The 12,838-nt window shown below is 46.9% G+C and overlaps 1 protein-coding gene across 3 annotated transcripts in view; it reads right to left on the bottom strand.

The window, feature by feature from the left end:
- MVB12B (multivesicular body subunit 12B) overlaps positions 1-12,838 on the bottom strand; it is a 269,183-nt gene that overhangs the window by 72,536 nt on the left and 183,809 nt on the right. For all 3 annotated transcript variants that reach the window (XM_060200168.1, XM_060200167.1, XM_060200169.1), the window contains one exon: positions 2,397-2,452. In XM_060200168.1, the coding sequence (XP_060056151.1) occupies positions 2,397-2,452 (56 nt within the window). The remainder of the gene's footprint in view (positions 1-2,396; positions 2,453-12,838) is intronic.

The following is a 12,838-nucleotide window of genomic DNA, read 5'->3' as shown; positions in this document are numbered from 1 at the left end:
GCAAGGTGAATGACAGAGCTGCCCACCAATGACACTTTGAAAAAGCAGTGGTGGTGAAAAATGAGTGGGTCTTTCTCCTATTTTATAAAGATAAAGAAGGGGTCCCTTCTTTTAAAACGCTGGCTTTTCAACAGTCAGCATCATGGAACAACAAGAAAATCAGTTACACTTGACAACAGTCAACTGGAGGCCCAGAGGAGCCTGGGTTGCATCGCGCTGGGCAGGGGGCGCTGGTCCCCAGTCCCCTCTGTGCACAGGAGCGGGATGAACAGGTGAAACCTGAGCTTGTCTTCAGGGCTGGGAACTGGCGCCCAGAGGAGGGCAGGGATTTCCTGCGAGGCCCTCGGGCTCGGGAATCTACTGGCCCGGATTCCAAACCGGATTCCGCGCCTCCTCCCGATGCAGCGGCGGGTGAAATCACTTCATTTCCTCCGCCGCTCCGCAGCAGCGTGGGCGGAGTCTGCGGGCCGGGCTGGGCTGCGGGAGGGAGGGAACGAGGGAGCGCGGGGCTCTGGGCTTGGCGCTGGGCTTGGCGCTGGGCTTGGCCCGAGTCCCCGGCCGCCGGCGCTTCCCTTGCTGAGTCGGCAGCAAGGGCTGAGCTCGCTCTGCGCGAGGCCGGTGTTTGGCCGCGGCCACGGGCTGGCCAGCTCGCTCCCGGGGCCGCCGGGCCTGCCAGCTCTCGCCGCTGCCAGCAGTGTGGCTGGGGCGCGGGGGCTCCAGCAGAGGTCCAGCTGTTGTATCATTAGGCTCTAACTGCCCCGCTAAACTTTCCCGCCTGGAGCCGGCGCAGGACAGAACAGCCGCTCCCAGGGAGAGGCAGGAGAGGCGCCAGGGTCTCCATGGCAACGCAGCCCGGCGGACTTGCAGAAGTTACTCATGCTCCGCGTGTCACGCCACGAGCATTTTTCAAGATTAAGCTGCTTACCAGAAGGGTTCAGAGGAGGCCTATTATATTTCATGAAAATGGAAACTACAGAGCAGGTCAAATCGCAAGCCGGGTGGTTTTAAGCTGGATCCAGGAAAAGCAGTGAAGAGATTTTTTTCTTTTTCTTTCTTTCCTTCTTTCCTTCCTTCCTTCCTTCCTTTCTTTCTTCCCTTCATTCTTTTCTTCCTTCCTTCTTTCCTTTCCTTTCCCTTTCTCTTTCTTTCTTCCTTTCTCTCTCCCTTTCTTTCCTTCCTTCCATCCTTTTTTCTTTCTTCTTTCTTTCCTTCCTTCTTTCATTTCCTTCCCCTTTCTTTCTCTTTCTTTCTTTCTTCCTTCCTCTCTCTTTCTTTCTTTCTCTCTTTCTTTCCTTCCTTCTTTCCTTCCCCTTTCCTCTTTCTTTCTTTCTTTCTTTCTTTCTTTCTTTCTTTCTTTTTAGCTAGTGTCCAAGTGGGGGCCTTCATATTTATTAGCTTCTCAAAGCAAACTTCTACAGAAAGGATAACAAAATAAAAATACAAATCCCCAACAATAAATTTATTAAGTGAGCATGCTCTGGTCCTGCAGAGCTGAGGACTGGGAGTTGACCATCCTCAGGGACAGGCAACATCTGAAGGGCTGGGAGTGGGGCAGATTCCCACAGGCCTCATGGTCTGGGTTCCAGCCTTTGGGCCCATGCAGGACCCCAGGTACTAGAGACATCTGTGACTTGGCCTTAGCCTCCTGGGTTCACTCACACATATAGTGCAGTGAATGCTGCCTGCAGGGAGGCATGAGGCTTGCTGCCTGGGGGTGCTGTGCACTAGCTGGGCCAGCCCTGCCTTTTGGAAGTCTCCAAGTAATGGCAGAGAACAGTATCACAGAAGGCAGCAGCTGCAATAGGAAATGGAGGCAGCCTCCTTTCAGTAGGCCATTGTCATCACAGAAGGACAAGCTTTGCGAAGGTGAATTTGGAAGAATGTTCACAACCAGGAAGTATGGCTCAGTTGACCATCATTTATGAAAGGTCAACTACTGATGCCTCTACAATCAGAACCAGTTGAAGGGACCAGAAGAGGACACCACCCATTCACTCCTGGATCCAGAGAAGCCTGTAGTCTTTTGCAGGGCTGAGGTGCAGGATCATGGGCAGGATTCAATATGGTGTGGGGCTAGGGGATGTGAGGACATCAGGGTGCCTCATGCTACAGAAACAAGGCTGAGAAGCTGGGGAGTGGAGTGGGGGTGGCAGAAGGTGTGGGTGCTCATGCATAGGACTTACAATTTCTGGGATGAGAAGACAGCATAATGTCTATGCAAAAAGACTTTTATGCCTGAGGCAATGAGGTTCCAGGTCCAATTCCCCCCCCCCCCCCCCCAACACACACACATCACCATGAACCAGAGCTGAGCAGTGCTCTGGTCTCTCTCCATATCTATTTTTTTCTTTGTATCTCTCTTATTAAAGTAAAAAAAAACATATTTAAAGACTTACACTTTCTGGAACACAGGAAAACTTCTCTGAAATCATGAAAGGTACACCATCCATGGCTGCAAAAGAAGAGAGAGTATGGCATTATAGATACCATTGTTGTGCAGTAACTTGAAATGTGAGTATGAAAAGGACAAGCTGATCAGTGGGCATGTGTGAGGGTGAATGGAGCTTCATGGGTGGGTGGGGCAGGTGCCACCCCTGATGCACACATCTAAGGGAGACAGATGTCTGACTGCCTCCTGGACAGTGGGTAGCCATGCAGATAGATGGAGAGGCCTGAGTCCACCCTAGGAGTCTGACCTCTGATTTGTGAGTGGCCAGATCCACTGAGGCAGGATGTTGAGAGCTGCTGATGGAAGGAGAGGATGTTGGAGGAAGGGGTTAGCAGAACCAAGCTGAGCTCAGGGCTAGGGGTGGGGTGGGGATGGGGTATGTTTATTAGGCATTCTCTCAGCAGAGTCTCAGATCACACCCCAAGCTGTCAGCTCAGGGAAGAGGGCTTGGGCTGGAGGTAGTAATGATTTGGAGGTTTGAGTCCTGGCCTTGGCTTTGGTGAGCTTCAAAGTCAGGTTTAAAAGGAGCATGACAGGGATGATGTGAATGAGTGTATGTGCCTGGCAGGTGCTCAGAGGGAGTCCAGGCTACTTATTTTTGGTTATTTAGTCCAGAGTTTCCTGGCTTGATTTGAGAGCCACTGGTCTGCCTGATATCACAGGACACAGAGACAGGTAGGGATGGGTTCCCAACAAATGAGAACACCTGGGGGACTAGGAGTGCAGTTCTTTCTCCACAGCCATTGGTGACCCACTGCCCCCAGGTCATCATCATCAAGGCACATGGATACAATTGTGGTGTGGCCTAGAATTGCCTTTGCTAGCACATCCTTCCCCAGGACAAGTTTCTTCAGGAGGATTCTGATGTCACAGCAGAAACGATACATCAAATAGGCCACATGGCTCAGCAGCTGGGGCCCAGGGGGGAGGGGAGGGGGCTTTGCTGGCAGGTCGGAGCAGAGTGAGGACAAGTAGTTGCCAACCCTGACTAGATGGCCTATGCCATTTGTGCCAGGAACCACAGCTCAGCAGTTGGCATGGGGACTTCACCCATGTAAACCAGCTTTTTGGTCATATGTGAAGAAACTGAGTGACAGAATAAAAGAAGCCTGGTTAATGGGATCCCTGGAAAATGATGTCCCCTCCACCCCCCCCACACATCTAAAGTGGAGACTTACTTGGCATGTAAATTGTGGACACTTTTCTCCTGTCACACAAGAAAGTATAGCAGAAGCAGAAAGACAGAAAATCAGGAGAAAAAGAAATGAGAGGAAGAAAAAGAGACCTGGGACAGATCCTCTCTGATCAGTGAGATGAGCCTACTGGCTCATTTTGAGTGATGGTCATAATTTGCTCCAGGAAAGGAAAACTGTAAACCTTCTCTGCTGTGTGAAGAAAGGGAAATAGCACAGCCTGCCCCAGTGGATGCACTGGAAACCAAACCACCTCTTTTCTTTGCAAGTTACAGCTACCAGGCTCAGAAAGAGGTGTGGTCAGAGGCCTTCTCCCATTACAGGGCCCCTGCCTGGGCTGTCCCAGGAGATACTGGGAGAAGTGGGATATCTCTCAAAAGAAAGAGGGAGGGGAAGAGCCCCAAACAATCTTTTGCACAGCACCACATGGTCACGCACTCTAGAGCTTCTGTGTGTGCTCATCTGGACAGATGCAGAGTGAAAGGACTGGGAAAGGACGCCCCTGTGCCCCAGGACCCTGTGTTTGAAGCCCAGTGGGTAGTTCTCAGTGAGCACAGCTCCCCAGCTCCCCAAGCTGAGACCTCTGACTGGTCCTTCAGGAGACATTATGCCTTTAGCATTTATTTTATTTTATTTGCCCCAGGGCCTTGCATATGCACAATCCCAGTGCTGGCTCTTTACTTCATTTCATTCTTTTTATTTCAGATAGGTGTGAATGTGTGTGTGTGTGTGTGTGTGTGTGTGTGTGTCTGTGTGTGTGTGTGTGAGAGAGAGAGAGAGAGAGGAGATGTGCAGAGGCACCACAGTATCACTCTACCACCTGTGGAACTTGCCCCTGGTGCCGTCTGTGGTGCTTCCATGTGATGCGGGAAGTGACATCCCTATGGGACCCCACTTGTTGGTATGCTTCTAATTCTGCTTCTAAAACCCCTTCTGTTTCATTGGTTTAATCCCCCCTGCTTAACACTGTATTCTATTTACATAACCACTGTTGACTAAGCACCACCCTGCCTCCAGGGCATTGGTTTAATCTCCATTGGTTCACGGTGTCTTTTTGCTCCGCCCCCTTTCCTTGTCACACCCTGATTTTCACCAGTCTTTTTTCTGCTCCATCCTCTCTATGTCACATCCTGTTTCCACCCTACTTGGTGAGTATATATAAGGACAGGATTGTGATTAGAGATAGCTTATCTTAGATTGCACTGTGTTCCATATGAATAAAGAGATACTGCTTTCCAGCTCAGCCGTGAGTCTCTGGTCGTCTCTCTCTCCCACCCGCGAAGCTAGCCCGGTACCCACTGAGTACAAAGGAGATGTGAGGACACCTCACTTTACTGTGCTTTGCAGACACTGTATTTTTATAACCTGGAAGTTTGTGACAACCCTGGTGTCACCTTCCCAACAGCATGTACTAGCATGCTTTGTGTCTCTGGGTCCTAGTTTGGAAAGTCTTATAATACTTCAAACTTTTAAAATATTACTTAATTGGGGGAGGGTTTAACAACTTACAGTAGATGTTGACATAAGTATAGCCCTTTATCTCTCCATGATAGACATCTAGATGTCTGGAAGACATTAGCTTCCCCAACCTAGGTCCTCCTCCACCATCACATACCAGGACTCCAACACCCCTTCATAGTACTTCAAACTTTATAACAGTGATTTTTAGTGTTAATATTGTCATGGTGTTGGGGCAATATGAGTCAAGCCCATTTAAAATGGCAACTGTAACTGAAAATATGTGTTCTGATTGTCCTACCAAGCACCCCTCCCCCCAACCTCTGGCTCCCTATTTTCAGAGACATAACAATGTCAGAAGTCAGTCAGTTATGAGAGGAAGAGCCTCATGTTTCTCACTGTAAATCAAAAGCTTAATGAGGAAGACGTGTAAAAAGCCAAGATGGGCCAAAACTAGCACTCTTATGCCAAACAGTCAAACCATGAAGGCAAAGGAGAGATTCTATGAGGATATAACACTACTCCCCCAGTGAACACGTGAGTACTAAGACAGTGAAACAGTTCTACTTATGATAGGAAGAAAGGTTTTGTGCTCTGGATAGAAGAGTCTACCAACCACACCATTCCCTTAAGCCAAAACCTGGTCCATCCAGAACATGGCCTGAACACTCTTAATTTCTAGAAGCCTGAGAAAGGAAGCTGCAGAAGAAAAACCCTGGAGCTAACCAAGTTTGGTTTATGCAGTTTAAGATGAAAAGCTTTCACCATGACATGAAAGTACCAAGTGAAACAGCAAATATTAATGTAGAATCTGCAGAACTTTATAGAAGTTGGTTTGGTGGCTACTCTAAACACCAGATTTCCCATGCAGATAAAACAGCCCTCACTGGAAGAAGATACCATGCAGGACTTTCATAGCCAGAGAGAAGTCAATGCCTGGCTTCAAAGCTTCAAAGGACATGCTGACTCTCTTGTTAGTGGCTCATCTAGTGACTTGAAGTCAACATTTACTGCTATTCTGAGAATCACAGGGTTCTTAAGAATTATGCTACATCTACTGTGCCTGTGGTCTATAAATGGAATAACAAGCCTGGATAATAGCACATCTGTTTACTGAAACATACTTAAGCCCACTGTTGAGACCTATTGCTCAGAAAAAAATTATCCTTTCAAAATATTACTGTTCACTTGGTCACCCAAGAACTCTGGTGGGGATGTATAAGGAGATTGATGGTGTTTCTGCCTGCTCACATAACATCCATTCTGTAACCCATGGATCAAGGGGGAATTTGGGCTTTCAAGTCTTATCATTTAAGATATATATTTGTAAGGATATAGGTGTTACAGACACTGATTTCTCTGAGTGGTCTGAGCAAAGGAAACAAAGAAATCTGGAAAGAATTCATCGCTCTAGATGCTATTAAAAACACTGGTGATTTGTGGGAGGAAATCAGGATACCAAGAATAATAGGATTTTTGACAGAAGTGATTCCAACCCTCCAGCATGAGTTTGAGGGGGTCAAGATTTTTGACTGAGGAAATAACTGTGGAGGTGGTGGAAACAACAAAACTCAGAAGATGTGACCAAGCTGCTTTAACCACATAGTCAAAATGTAGTGGGTAAGGAGAGTTGCTTCTTATGGATGAGGAAAGTGGTTTCTTAAGATGGAATCTACTCTAGGTGGAGATGCTGTGAACGTGACTGACATGACAATCAAGGATTTAGGACATTATATCAGCCTCATTGAGAAAGAAGCAGCAGGGCTGGAGAGGACTGACTCCCATGTGGAAGGAAGTTTTCTTGTTGATAACATGCTACCAAACAGCATACCACACTTCTGAGAAGTCTTTCATGCAAAGAAGAGACAAATGATGTGGCAAATTTCAGTGCTGTCATGCTCTAAGTCACTGCCACAGCCATGGCAGCCTTCAGCAAATACTTCCCTAATCAGCAACAGCCATCAGTGTATCAGAGTATGGTTGGTTTCAGCAATGCATCAGACCAGATTTTTGCGTGTTCCTCATCTGGACAAGACAGACACATCTGGCTGGACAATCAAGGTAAGAGAATCCATGACTGAATGGATTAGAAGCTCAAGAAGGGGAGTCAGGCGGTAGTGCAGTAGGTTAAGAGCACATGGCACAAAGTGCAAGGACCCAAGTAAGGATCCTGGTTCGAGCCCCTGGCTCCCCACCTACAAGGGGAGTCTCTTCACAGGCAGTAAAGCAGGTCTGCAGGTGTCTTTCTCTCCTCCTCTCGGTCTTCCCCTCCTCTCTCCATTTATCTTGTTCTATCTAACAATGACAACATCAACAACAAACAACAATAATAACTACAACAACAATAAAAAAACAAGGGCAACAAAAGGGAAAATAAATATAAAAAAAATTAAAAAAAGAAAAAAAAAGAAGCTCAAGAAGGTGGCTGATACATTGGTGTTGACCTTGAGTGATGTCTCAGGAGGGTACACAGGGAGTTAAAATTAATACTCCAATCAGATATGCACAGTATGCTTCTCTAGCACATGGCTGGAAGCTTGGAAAGGGCAGTCTATAAGCTAGGTAACAGATAAAACAAAGACACAAAAAGGTTGGGATCACAGGCCACATTTAATGAATGGAGTTTACTAAAGGTCAGTGTTAAGTCCTGTATTTTAGGTGCCCAAACCAACTATATTAGATGGAATTTCTTTTTTTTTTTTTTTAATGTGGAATACTAGAAGGTATGAAAAAAGACTTGGTGTTTTTGAATGAGCCATAATGTGATTTATCTAGTTTAAAAGGTGTGGAGGGAGGCTGTAGCGAGTTGCGGTGCTACAGTCCTGGTGCCAGTGTGATAGTTGCCCATCCTCTTGGAGCTAGAGTGTGGAGGTCAGTGTCAAGGTCACATTCTCAGAGACTCATCCTGAGTGGCCACCAGCAGGCCCAGGATGACAAGGAGCCTGAAGCCAGAACACATGAGGAAAGGAGGGAAGCCACCATCTGATGGTCCAGAAAGGCATTTCCTGACCATTAATGTTCTTCACCAGCTTCCCAGCACCCCATACCCTGGTGGGGGGCACCCTTACTATGGTCCATACATGGGAAGCACAGCTAGATGGCAGGTTTGGCCCCGATAAAGGAAGACTTGAAAGGTAACTTATATGTCAGTACACCTCCCCAGAGTTATCCCAGGGACAGGGGCTGCAGAGATGGGGCAGGCTCTGAGGGGGACCAGCAGAGTTGGTTGACAGCATCCAGGTACATGGTTGCTTGTTGGCGAACTAAGGAGGTGTTGGGTAAGAGGCTGATCTGTGGAACTGCTAAATCCCCTTCTAATACGATAACATCCATTTCTACTCTCATTATCTGAGCAGGCTTTCTATATTTTAAAATGTCTAGATATTTTCTAAACATAATTCTTAAAACCAATGGCACACATATTTCATGTGTTCCAAAGAGTGGCCATCAATCATTTCCATTTTGGCTTTTCATGGGGGGAGGGGAGGCGCTATGTCTCCTTCCTACCTTTCTCTCTTCCTCCCTCCCATTGCTGAAGTATTTGTCCTCACTGCTCCTTCATCACTAAGAGTTTGACACTCATTTTTTATTCAGGCTACTTGCCATACTCCCCTTCCCATTTGGAGGGACACACGGTGGAGGAGCTGGACAGAGATCTGTCCCAGCTCCCATGGAGTTATTGCAGAGTACATTTAGACCTGTCACTCACCCCACAGTCAGCCTGTGGTTCTCACATGGACTCACACTGGTCGTGGTTATGACCTAGAAGCAGAGACAGCCACCTGTTGTCTCCCACTGGCACCACAGTTGGCATTTCTGGGGCATACAGTAGATCCCCCTCTAGACCCCTTGGCTCCTAGTCTGACATAAAAAGCCCTTTTCTGCCACCACCCCACCCCCCACCTCAGAAGTAAGAAAAGCTTCTCTCTTCATTAGTCCTACAGAAGAGGGCAAAGGCCAAGGTATTTACTGAACACATACAAGGGAGTAAATATGCATCAAAGAATTTAAGCCTTGGGATGATGATTTGCAAGTTATATTTAAGGAAGTTTGGAGGAGTGATGTAGCTTGATAGGGCCAGGCCTGAGCCCACACGGGTGGTGTTATATGGGGGGGGGGGGAGGGGATAGAGTGGGGGGAGATGGGGCCAACAGACCTGACCTTGACTCCACTCAGTAGGCAGTAGATGTGAGGCCTCGTGGTGACTCACCACTCATCTCCAAGCCCCTTAGGGACCCGTCTCTTGTGAGGGGTGAGGGTGACAGGAAATGTAATTGGACCAGAGAGGTGACCTGCCTGGTCCCACAGTGAGGAGGGTGGGGGGGGGTGAGGGACAGACATTCAACAAATGCAGGTTGAAAGGTATGTTCCCAGCAGGTTTCTTTTCAGTACCAGGACAGCGTTTTCTTCCCCTCCCCCCACCTCTGCACCTTTTCTCTTTTCCATCTTATTTTTGGTGGCAGTTTTAACAAAATGCTGATCCACAGCACAGAGCGACAAGCAGCAGATGAAAGCAAGGATGTGCCACAGGCTCCGGTAGCGCAATTAGCATTCTCCTAAACAAACGAGCTTCAACAGAGCTGTAATCAAGCAGGCCTGTAATTAAGTATATGCCCTTTATCATAACGATCATGCTTAAAAATGGCATGATGCATGGAACTCTGTTATTAATGCTGTAATCCCAAACTGAAGTGCGAGTACATAGAAATCAGTGTGTCAGGCCTGTCATCGGCGTGTTTGTAAAATACATTAAAGAAAAAAAACCCAGGAAACAATGAGCTCATTCAACTGTTCTTTTTACAATCAGGCACTACAAGTCAAGAGGATTGTGAATGCTTACAGAATCTGCATGGTTTAAACAAATAAAGCTCTAATCTGCTGCTGTATTAATAACACCCCCTATTTTAGAGAAGGAAAAGGGGGGTGATTTTTTTTTCTCTCCAATTGACCCAAATACCTGCCTTTGCTGTTCTTTGGGAAGCAGTTCAATTTGCATGCTGTATTTGTTTGGACATAAAATTGGATTCCTGCTAGCGCAGACAGATCTGCCATGAATCTGTAGGAACTCTGCCTGGCAACAGGATGGGATTATAGCTCTTGCGTCTCCCCTCTGCATGGGGACTATAATTTTACTTGCCAGCTCAGTCCCTCAGAGCCATTCCTTGATTCTCCTCACCAAGCACATACCCTCTGAGTTCTCGGGCTCTGCACAAAACCACTGCTGGCCAATTCTCAAGGGTTCAGACCCAGTGCCTCTCTATTGCTCTGGGTTGCCAATCCCTCTCCTTGCTGATTTCTCAATTGGGGAAATACTCCAGCCAATACATGGGTTAATTGCAATTTGCTTGACAAATGAATTCACAAAGTTATGTGGTTACAGAAATAAAAGGTAAAAATACTCCATCACCAGCATCTCAGTTGTCATCTGCTCACAGTGCTGCATGAAGGAGAGTTGTCGCACCTCAAAGTACATGTGGAGATGATGGCGAACAAGTGCAGTTAGAATGGAGGGATGCCTTTAATCCTACTTGGGGCTCAGCGCTGTAAACAAGCTACAACCCTGGCCATTTCCTGTCTCTTCTACTGGGGAGCCTCAAAAAATCCTTTATGAGGTGGAATGGGAAAAAACATACACCAACAACTCAAGATGTCAGAAAGGCCATTTCTCAAAACTCATTTGCAAACCAAAACACAAAGCCTGTTCTGCTTCCTTGGGGATGTCACGTTAGGGACATTCCTTGGAAGATATGTGTAGACGCCTCCAGAGCTGTCTGCTCAGTGACATTCCAATTGAGTTTACACGAGACCAACAACTTCCTACTCGATCCCCAAAGTAATTTGTTTTGCTGGGTTGTTCATAAGCCAAGAGGAGTGATTTATCAGCCGCAGCAAAAGCCTCTGAGTTCTACACATAAGAGGGGTGCTGTGAGAAGGCAGGAAGGGGATGTGTGAGCACAGGGTCCAGGCACAGCCAATTGTTGGCTGCCCTAGGTAAGTCACTTAACCATATGAGTTTCATCTGTCAGTAAAGGTTATACATGCCTGCTCTGCACCACTGCTGAGGGGGTGAAACAGCAAAGGAGAGGGAGCCTAGCATGCTGGCCTGCAGCAGACACTCAGGCTGAGGTAGGCAGTGTACCAGAGAAGTGAGCTCAGACCAGGACCCACGCATCTCTAATATGGTGTGTGGCTTAGGACAAGTGTTCCAACTCCCTGTGCCTCTCTTTCCTCAACTGTAGGAGGAAGGAGATAACACCTAGATAGCTATGAAGTTCCAATGAGATAAAAACACAGATTCCAGGAGCCGGGTGGTAGCACAGCGGGTTAAGCGCACATGGTGCAAAGCGCAAGGACCGGCATAAGGATCCCAGGTCCAGCCCCTGGCTCCCCACCTGCAGGGGAGTTGCTTCACAGGCGGTGAAGCAGGTCTGTAGGTGTCTGTCTTTCTCTCCCCCTCTCTGTTTTCCCCTCCTCTCTCCATTTCTCTCTGTCCTATCCAACAATGACAACATCAATAATGACAACAATAACAATAACTACAGCAATAAAACAATAAGGGCAACAAAAGGGAAAATAAATAAATTATAAAAAAATATTAAACAAACAAACAAAAACACAGACTCACAGGTGTATATAGATCTTGCTATTCTTACTACCACTGGACCAGAGGAACATGCCTTCCCACGGCAATAGATCATTTTCTTCCCCCCTTTTTACATATTCAATCATTTATTTATTTTATTTAATAGTACAGAGAGAAACTGAGAGTGGGAGGAAAGACAGGGAAGGAGGAAGAGAGAGACATAGACCTGCAGCACTGCTTAACTTCATGAAGATTCTCCTCTGCAGGTGGGGGTTTGAACCCAGGTCCTTGTGTATGGTAGCATGTGCACTTAACTGGGTGTGTCACTGCCCAGAAATCTCTTTCTACCTGCTTTTAAAGAAAACTAAGTACAACCACATCAAATCATTTAGCTTGTGGATATGCTCCCTAATCTAAAGGCTTTTGGAGGCACAGAAGTAAAGCATGGTAGGGAGTAATTCATTAGGCTCAGGTCCCCGGACTACTGTTCTCCCTGCCATCTCTTAGTTATAGGCCCAAGCCAGCTGTGGAAGTGAGGCCCAAGTTGGGCAGGCAGTGTCCCCTGGATGAAAGTCCCAAAAGCTGTGGCCCACGAGACGATGCAGTGGTTAGAGTGCTGGACCTGCATGCATGGGGACCCAAGTTCAATCGCTGACATAGGATGTTCTAGAGGGGTGCTCTGGTGTTCTCTCTCTCATAGATAAATAAGTGATAAAAAATAATCCTCAAGTGGTCTGGGAAGGGTCACAGTGGATAAAGTACTGGACATTCAAGCACTAGGTCCTGAGTTCAATCCCTGGCAGCATATGTACCAGAATGATGTCTGGTTCTCTCTTCCCTTAATAAATAATAAAATACATACTTTTTATTTTTATTATATTTTTGAGAGAGATGCAGAGAGAGACAGAAAGAGAGAGAGAGAGAGAGACCAATAATAAAATATTTTTAAAAATCCTTAAAAGCAGAGTGAAGAAAACCTCTCTTGGGGGGCCAGGAGATTAATTTGCTAGGTTAGTGGGAAATGAACCCTCTTGAAAATAAATGTGCCTTCATATCACAGACAAGTATTCTCTTAGGCTCTATTTGGGGTGCACGATTAGGAATGTCTTCCCTGCCCTCCACTCACTTCTCTTCTGTATCCCCAGCTTTCCTCAG

Source organism: Erinaceus europaeus, chromosome 10 (genome assembly GCF_950295315.1).
Source record: "Erinaceus europaeus chromosome 10, mEriEur2.1, whole genome shotgun sequence".
Lineage (NCBI taxonomy): Eukaryota > Metazoa > Chordata > Mammalia > Eulipotyphla > Erinaceidae > Erinaceus > Erinaceus europaeus.
This window is presented reverse-complemented; position numbering and strand designations above follow the sequence as displayed.